We start from the raw sequence: 8850 nt of genomic DNA on the forward strand, positions 1-8850 counted from the left end.
GTGTAATGTGTAATCTTATCCTGAGTTGACCCACACTCCTAAGTGAGCAAACACTTTTTTACAGCGTAATATGTGAGCAAACGTGCTGCTGTAACAGTTGTGCTTCAGGTTCCTTCTTTTTTCTATTAAGGCCCTGTTTAGTTCCTAAAACAAAAATTTTCACGCTGTCACATCAAATATTTGGACACATACATGTAGTATTAAATGTAGGCAAAAAAAAATCAATTACATAATTGCGTGTAAATTGCGAGACAAATCTTTTAAGCCTAATTGCGCCATGATTTGATAATATGGTGCTACAGTAAACATTTGCTAATGATGGATTAATTAAGCTTAACAAATTCATCTCGTAGTTTCCTGGCAGAATCTGTAATTTGTTTTGTTATTGGACTATGTTTAATACTTCAAATGTGTGTCCGTATATTTAATATGACAACCAAATCTAAAATTTTTCCCCAACCAAACAAGGCCTCAATGGTAGATGCGTACACCCCTATGCACACATTATCGCTAATATGCCACCTAACACATGCTAAAAAAACAAAAACCAGCAGCGCGTCCCTGATTTGACTAAATTCATGTGAAAAGTCCACTTACATCTGTATAATATTCGTGAACACAAGGACTTTAAACTCTAATGCGTCGAGTCATGAAGCTATGACTTTACCACATCTCTGTGCTTTACCAGGTTCCCGTATTGCATGTATTTTGTTCTTTTCTTTCAATCTTATATGTTATAGGGGGACCAACAACCCTATGGGTAGTTATAAGTCATGCCCATGTACTCTCTTCGTTCCAGAATAAGTTGATCTAACACGGAATATGCCATATTGTACTCTAATTTATAGTACTTGGATATATGACCTATGGGACAATTTTTTATGGGAAAAAAGTCCATGTTACACCTAGAAATATTTTATTAGATCACTTAACCCTAAACTATTTTGGCTCATTTTACCTCTTAAATTGCTAAAGATGATTTATTTTACAGCTTAGTGGCATGCCCCTTTATAGAAGTCATATTTTAAGATGAATTTTTAAGCCATAGGTGACAACACTACCAAAGTTCCAAAATTTTAAAAATATTAAGATGTAAATTATAATTCATCTATCAATCCTATCAAATTTCTGTGCAAAAATACGATTTACATAGAAGAAAAAGGAGAAATTTCTTTACGGAGTATCATGAACTATTTTCAATAGTCCGAGGGTGTAAAATAAGGCAGCAAATAGTCTGTGGGTTAAGTGATCAGTTAAAATAATTTGAGCATGTTAAATGGACTTTTTTTTTGACAAATTTAACTTATGTGAAAAACAGGCTTTCACAGATTCTAACAAAAAAAAAAAGTTTTCTTGTTCTTTCGAAAAAAATTTGGCATAAGTAAATTTTCTACATTTTATAAAATTTCAGTTTTCTTTCCAAAAAAAAAAAAATAAAAACGACCCAAAGGGCCAGGAGGCCGAGGCCCAATTACGCGACACAAACAACGCGAGGGTTTTATTCCTCTCCGCCGCCGGGGGTAGGGGAGGAGCTCGCCGCCGGTGCCCGACACTGCGGCGTCGGCGAGCGCGAGCGATTCATCCAGGAATCGATCGAGCTCGAGCGGGGGCTTTCCTCCACCTCGATCCGCCGCGGCCACCCCTACTCCTCCACGGTCACCTCCTCCCCCGCCTCTTCTTGGTTCTTCTTCAAGAAACAATCCCTTCGAGGTACATATATTTTCATAATTCATCTATGTCTCGCCGTTGCTCCTCTACCTTGCTCTTTCAGTTCTTGGCTGAGAACTCGGGATTACCGAGGAAGAAACCAGTGCGTTCTGAGATACAAAAAAAATGAATAAGTAAAAAAAAAAAAAAGAAATTTTGATCTTTGGCTCAGTTGCATGATGTCTCTACCTGGGCGCTTCGAAACATATTCGTGTTGCAGTTTGTCTTTTGATTTTGTTAAACTTAGACTGCTTGTTTCATCAATTGCCTCGTAAATTCCAGGTTTTAGTTTGTATAAATGCTGATTTTTTTTTATTAATTGATTTGTGGAATATTCGTTTCTTCCTTTGGACAAGCAATTCTAAGATTGTAATTCGTTTAGTAGTAGATCCCTTATTTATCAATTGTTCCTATAAACCAAGATACATGGTAGCTTGTTACATTAATTCCCTTCTAGGTTTGCAAAGCTGCTCTGTGTTAACTGATTTCGACATAAATTAATATGTTTCTGCATTTATTAATCATTTTATAGATGAATAAATAGGTTGCATACTTGATCTATTTGTGAAGATAAGCAAACGAACCGTGAAGCGCAAACATGCACATGAAAAAGCGAAAAGTTTTTTGTTTCATCAGTATAAATATGCAACATGAATTTTCCATCATATATTCATGCGGTTCATTATGATTTCATCAATTTTAATCCAGGGCTCTGGACAACTGCTACACCTTGAAATACCTAACTAGCTCTGCTGTATTTCTCAATGGAGCGTCTCTCCGAGGAACTGATCATAGAGATTCTCAAGAGGATTACAAGGACAAGCGATCTGAATTCTCTTTCTCTTGTGTCGAAGCAGCTCTACGCCATTGATGCGGAGCAAAGGGCTACTATTTGCATTGGTTGTGGACTTTCAACAGAAGATTTCTCAGCACTCTGTTCTCGGTTTCCCAATTTGCTAAAAGTAGAGATCGGTAACTCTGGTTCGACATCTGGCAATGGGAACCATATTGACAACCAAGGTCTCTTTGTTCTTTCATCTTCTTATAATTCGCTTAATGATCTCACCTTAAGCTTCTGCTCAAGGATCAATGATGCTGGTATTGCTAGCCTAACTTACTGCAAGAAGTTGATGTCTCTGAAGCTGAACTCCATACCAGATGTAACTTCAAGTGGGCTTCTCTTGGTAGCTTTCGGTTGCAAGGCTCTATCTTCTCTCTACCTTAATGATTGCAAGGGAATTGCAGCCAGCACTGAGTGGCTGGAGTACCTTGGCAGTGATGGATCATTGGAAGAACTCGTCGTCAATAATTGCCCGGGAATAAGCCAGTATGACTTTTTAAAGTTTGGTCGAGGATGGATGAAGCTTAAGAAATTTGAGTTTGTAAACAAGGAAACCATGGTGAACCACTTCATCACTCGCCATGACCCCTCATACAGTGCTAACTGTGTGTATAAATATGATCTGTGCTGTGAGAATTTGGAGGATTTAAGGCTGGCTCGACTTCGAACAGAGCCAGAAGGCCCAGAAATAGGACTACGTTTTCTGCTAAGGAAGTGCAAGGCGTTAGCAAAACTATGCCTCGAGTATGTTGGCGGTCTTATTGACAAGGACATGATTGTGCTATCCCAGAGCTGCAAGAACCTTAAAAGCATTTCACTTTGGATGATGCCTCGACGCTTCCATGAACATGAGGTTTTTAGGATGGGTTTCACCGATGAAAGCCTTGAGATGCTAGCCCACAACTGTGCATTACTTCAGGATATCGAGCTCATATTTGCAGGTGTTGAGGACTTGGAATATCCGGAAATAGGCTTCACACAGGAGGGACTTGTGAAGCTCATGCATTCTTGTCCAATCCGTTCTCTCACACTAAACGGCACCCTCTTCTTCAATGACAACGGGATGAAGGGACTCTCATCTGCACCGTTCCTGGAGACACTCTGCCTCGTCGATTGCAAGATAACTGATTACGGAATGTGCTTCCTTGTGCACTACCCATGCCTGGCTGATCTCAAGCTTCAGTATTGTTCTGGTTTGACAGATGTTGGAATAGCTGAGCTTGTACATGCACAGAAATTACAGTCTCTGGTTGTTGAAGGCTGCTCTAATATATCTGAAAATGCTGTGCAGGGCGCAGCTAGATCAGTCCAGTACTTTCTCAACTCGGCCGGATCAGGTGCTACCCATCTTAAAAGACTCGTTGATTGAGGCTGTTAATTGGTTGCTTTTGCTGTTAACCCTATTGTCTCTGTGATCCGACTATTCAGTTTTCACCGCCATTTTTGAACTTGATTTTACTTTTCCCTTTTGTTCCTGTTATTCGCTCTAAACATAAGAGCAACTGAGCAAAGTATATGTACAAGTAGTAGTCTGCAGGCATCTCATCATTGTGTCCCCAGCTAGTGTACTGAATTTTGGTGTCAAACTTGGTGTTGGTAGCCTTTGCATTTATCGTGGTTTTCAGCTTGTCATAATTTTAGTTGCAAATATATATTTCATTAAACTTGGGAATGCTTGATCAGTTCTTACACATAAACAACATTTGGCTGGTCCTAAGTGTAAATGTGTAATTTTGTCTTGAGTTGACCCACACTCCTGAGTGAGCAAACATTTTTTTACAGCGTAATGTGTACAAACTTGCTGCACTTGTGCTAAGGCTCCTTTTTTTTTCTTCGGTTACACGGCTGACGCATATGGATTTACACCACTACACACGCACATCCACGAATTCGCTCCTTAAAACACGCTTAAAGAGATGAAAACCTGTAGTACATCCTAATCTCACTAAATTTCTATTGAAAGCTCACTTGCATGTGTAATATTTGTGGGCACCAGAACTTTGACATGATGGGTTGGTGATTTAGTTCCCCCATATTCTCTTCTTTCTTTTGCCATAGACACAGAGGGTGATACGGATCCTCTGCTGCAACAGCAGTGGCTCCGGATCTTGTTCCAAGGGGTTGGCCATGCCCATGTACAATACAATGTAGTGGTATGCATATCCACTCTGATGTGTTTTTAGACCTAAGCTCTATAAATACCAGTTGTTAGAGTGTGTAACTTGGTCCACCACCTATGGCCCACTCAAGTCATGCATGTTGGGTTTGCTATCCCATAGGTTCAACTCGACCTACAATTTCAGATCATAAGCCTACGTAACCCAAAAGATTAGTTTGACGAGAAAGATTTTCTTTCTCCACCTTTTAAGATGTACTACTTCACCATTAATTAGAAATTTTGGTCCGAATTCAGTTTACTCTTAAATCAAGAAACATTTAGAACTGAAGTATTACGATGAGCGGTGACAACAAAGATTTGATTAGTAGCATTATGAACCTATATGGGCGACGTTGCTCTTAAAATTGATGAGTTCGGAGATGAGGGGAAATAAAATGCTAAACTTGATTACGACAGTATTTGGATGTATTTGAAAAGATTAAAATGAAATAAGGGACTTGTTTTTTTTTTAAAAAAAGAAAGTCTATGTTACTCTCCCAAAATATTTTATTGGATGAGTTAACCCCTAAACTATTTTTTTCTCGTTTTACCTTTAAACTATTAAAAATAGTTTATTTTACTGACGAGTAGCTTTTCTCTTTATACAACTTATATAGATAGAAAAAAACAGAAATTTTGTTACGGAGTAACATGAGTCATTTTCAATAGTCTGAGGGTATAAAATAAGGCAGCAAATAGTTTAGGTGTCAAGTGATTGGCTAAAATAATTCAAGGAAGACTGGTAGATCATCCAAATTTTGGCAATTTTTCTATTTTAATCCTAGGTGTCAAATTTGGGTGTAAACACGTATACTATTAAAGTTTAATTTCCTTTCAAGAAAAACATATGCTGGTATTTTTATTCTAAGAAATAAAGAAAATGAAAAAAAGGGAGAAAAATAAACAAAACAAAACGACCCAATGGGCCAGGAGGCCCATGAACGCGACCCGATCGACGCGAGGGTTTTATCACTCTCCGCCGCCGGCCGGAGTAAGGGGAAGAGGTCGCCGCCGGGGCCCCGACACTGCGGCGGAGCGGGAGCGAGGTGGCCGCGCGAACGAGGCTTTCCTCTACCTCCGCCGCATCCACCCCTACTCCTCCTCCTCCTCCTCCACGGTCACCTCCTCCCCGCCCGGCCCTGTTCGGCTGGTACTCTCCCGCCCGCCCTCTTCTTGGTTCCTCTTCAAGAAACAATCCCGGCCACCGATCGCCGATTCCTTCGATGTATATATCTACCTTTGCGCTTTCAGTTCTTGGCTGAGAACTCGAGATTACCGAAGAAGAGACAAGTGCGTTCTGAGATTGAATATAAAAAGAAATTTTAATCTTCGGCTCAGTTGCATGATGGTTCTTCTACCTGGATGCTTCGAAATATGTTGATCCAGCAGATTCGTGTTGCAATTTCTTATGATTTTTTTAAAAAACCTAGCCCTGCTTGTTTCATCAATTGCCTCGTAAGTTCCAGTTTTTAGTTTGTATAAATGCTGATGTTTTTTTATTAATTGTTTTGTGGAATATAATTCGTTCGTTCCTTTGAACCAGCAATTCTAAGATTTTACTTCGTTTAGTTGTAGGATTTATCAATTGTTCCTGTAAACCAATATATACATAGTTGCTACATTTATTCCCTTCTAGGTTTGCAAAGCTACTCTGTGTTAACTGATTTCGAGATAAATTAATAGGATTCTGCCTTTATTAATCGTTTTGTAGATGAATAAATAGGTCACATACTTGATTTATATTTGTGAAGATCAGCAAACGAACCATGAATCGCAAACATGTACAGGAAAAAGCGAAAAGTTTTATGTTTCATCAGTATGAATATGCTACTTGAATTTTCCATCATATATTCATGTGGTTCATTATGATTTCATTAATTTTAATCCAGGGCTCTGGACACCTGCTACACCGTGAAATACCTAAGTTGCTCTGCTGTATTTCTCAATGGAGCATCTTTCCGAGGAACTGATCATAGAGATTCTCAAGAGGATTACAAGGACAAGTGATCTGAATTCTGTCTCTCTTGTGTCGAAGCAGCTCTACGCCATCGATGCGGAGCAAAGGGCTACTATTTGCATTGGTTGTGGACTTTCAACAGAAGATTTCTCAGCACTTTGTTCCCGGTTTCCTAATTTGCTCAAAGTAGAGATCGATTACTCTGGTTCGACACCTGGCAATGGGAACCATATTGACAACCAAGGTCTCTTTGTTCTTACATCTTGTTGTACTTTGCTTAATGATATTACCTTAAGCTTCTGCTCAAAAATCAATGATGCTGGTATTGCTTGCCTAACTTACTGCAAGAAGTTGATGTCTCTGAAGCTGAACTCCATACCAGAAGTAACTTCAAGTGGGCTTCTCATGGTAGCTTTTGGTTGCAAGGCTCTATCTTCTCTCTACCTTAATGATTGCAAGGGAATTGCTGGCAGCACTGAGTGGCTGGAGTACCTTGGTAGTGACGGATCATTGGAAGAACTCATCGTCAGCAATTGCAAGGGAGTAAGCCAGTATGACTTTTTAAAGTTTGGTCCTGGATGGATGAAGCTTAAGACATTTGAGTATGAAAACGAGGAAAACTTTTTTAGTATTCACCCACGTTATGGCTCATCAGTCAAGGCTAACACACATAGATATGAACCGTGCTGTGAGAATTTGAAGGATTTGAAGTTGGTGCGTCTTGTAACAGAGCCAGACGGCCCAGAAATAGGACTTCGTTTTTTGTTGGGGAAGTGCAAGGCGTTAGAGAAACTGTGCCTGGAGTATGTTACTGGTGTTATTGACAATGACATGATTGTGCTATCCCAGGCCTGCAAAAACCTTAAAAGCATCTCACTTTGGCTAAAACCAGAACACTACGTTGTTGGTGGTCATATAGAGTTCAGGACAGGTTTTACTGATGGAAGTCTAAAGGCTCTAGCCCTCAACTGTCCTTTGCTTCAGGATGTTGAACTCACATTTACAGGTTGTGCGCACTGGGATCCCCCTGAAATAGGCTTCACACAGGAAGGACTTGTGAGTTTCGTCCAATCTTGTCCAATTCGTGTTCTTGTGCTAAATGGTGCCCTCTTCTTCAATAACAAGGGGATGAAGGCCCTATCCTCTGCACAATTCCTGGAGACACTCAGCCTTATCGATTGCAACGAAGTAACTGATCATGGGATGCGATTTATTGTACATTTTCCAAGCTTGATTAACCTCACACTCCGGTTTTGTCATAATGTGACTGATGTTGGTCTGAGCGAGCTGGCTCATGCACAAAAATTACAGTCTCTGGACGTTGGTGGCTGTGATTACATTTCCCAGAAAGGTGTGCTGGGATCAGCCAAATCAGTCTGCTATGAAGTGAATTGCAAAAGTCTTGGCCATTATAAGAGGATGTGTTGAAGCTGTTAAGTCATTGCTTAGAGCGCAACATTAGCGTTAACCAGTTATCTTTTTCTCATCTTACTGTTCACCATCATTTTGTACTTGCCAGTACTTAATTGCTGTGGAAAGCTCTAGCATAAGAACGTGTTATGGTGTAGATATTGGAATGAACGAAAATCCTCAGTGACTTCCAGCACTAGTGTTGTGAAGATGGTTCTGCTTATTTTGTCTTGAATGAAGTTCAGAATTCATCTTTCACCATCGTTTTGTACTTGCTAGTACTATCAGTTAGTCTTTTTATTGCTGTGGTCCGCTGTAGCATAAGAACGGCTTCTTGTGTATTTTGGAAGATGGCTCAATGAATGAAAATCCTCAATGATTTCCAGCAATGATGTTCTGAAGATTGTTCTGTTTATTTTATCTTGAAGTTCATATAATACAGCCTCAGGATTTTCGTTTGCTGCTATTGGATTCAAACTTTGCTAATCCTCATTGCCTTCTGACCTAATTTAATGCGGTTTTCAGTTGGATATATCAGTAATCAATCGTTGAAAATGTTGGATAAGTATGTACGTTCAATCACTAGGGATGAATTGACTGTGTGGGAATAATGTATTTGTACAAATTTACCATATTTCTTCTGAGCAGAACTCTGAGAGTTAACTAATAGAGACTCTTTCAACGGAAAGTTTCATTTCAAAATTTAAAATTCCGACATTAACTAAAATTTTCAAACTTTGAATTCAAACTTTCAAACTCAAAATTTAAGACATTGTA

The 8850-nt window shown here is 39.4% G+C and overlaps 2 protein-coding genes across 5 annotated transcripts; both read left to right on the forward strand.

The window, feature by feature from the left end:
• The first annotated feature begins 1481 nt into the window (after positions 1-1481).
• LOC127771827 (F-box/LRR-repeat protein 14-like) lies at positions 1482-4323 on the forward strand. The gene is made up of 2 exons (XM_052297766.1): positions 1482-1710; positions 2416-4323. The coding sequence occupies exon 2, from the start codon at positions 2472-2474 to the stop codon at positions 3915-3917; it is 1446 nt and encodes a 481-aa protein (XP_052153726.1). The 5' UTR covers positions 1482-1710; positions 2416-2471; the 3' UTR covers positions 3918-4323.
• LOC127771829 (F-box/LRR-repeat protein 14-like) lies at positions 1958-8456 on the forward strand. Of its 4 annotated transcripts, none has more exons than XM_052297770.1 (2): positions 1958-1978; positions 6596-8456. In XM_052297770.1, the coding sequence occupies exon 2, from the start codon at positions 6652-6654 to the stop codon at positions 8089-8091; it is 1440 nt and encodes a 479-aa protein (XP_052153730.1). In that variant the 5' UTR covers positions 1958-1978; positions 6596-6651; the 3' UTR covers positions 8092-8456. The 4 variants fall into 4 exon arrangements, with proteins under 4 accessions (XP_052153730.1, XP_052153727.1, XP_052153729.1 ...); XM_052297767.1 differs by lacking the exon at positions 1958-1978 and adding an exon at positions 5689-5931; XM_052297769.1 differs by lacking the exon at positions 1958-1978 and adding an exon at positions 5689-5856.
• Positions 8457-8850: the final 394 nt, after the last annotated feature.

This window comes from Oryza glaberrima, chromosome 4, assembly GCF_000147395.1.
Source record: "Oryza glaberrima chromosome 4, OglaRS2, whole genome shotgun sequence".
NCBI lineage: Eukaryota > Viridiplantae > Streptophyta > Magnoliopsida > Poales > Poaceae > Oryza > Oryza glaberrima.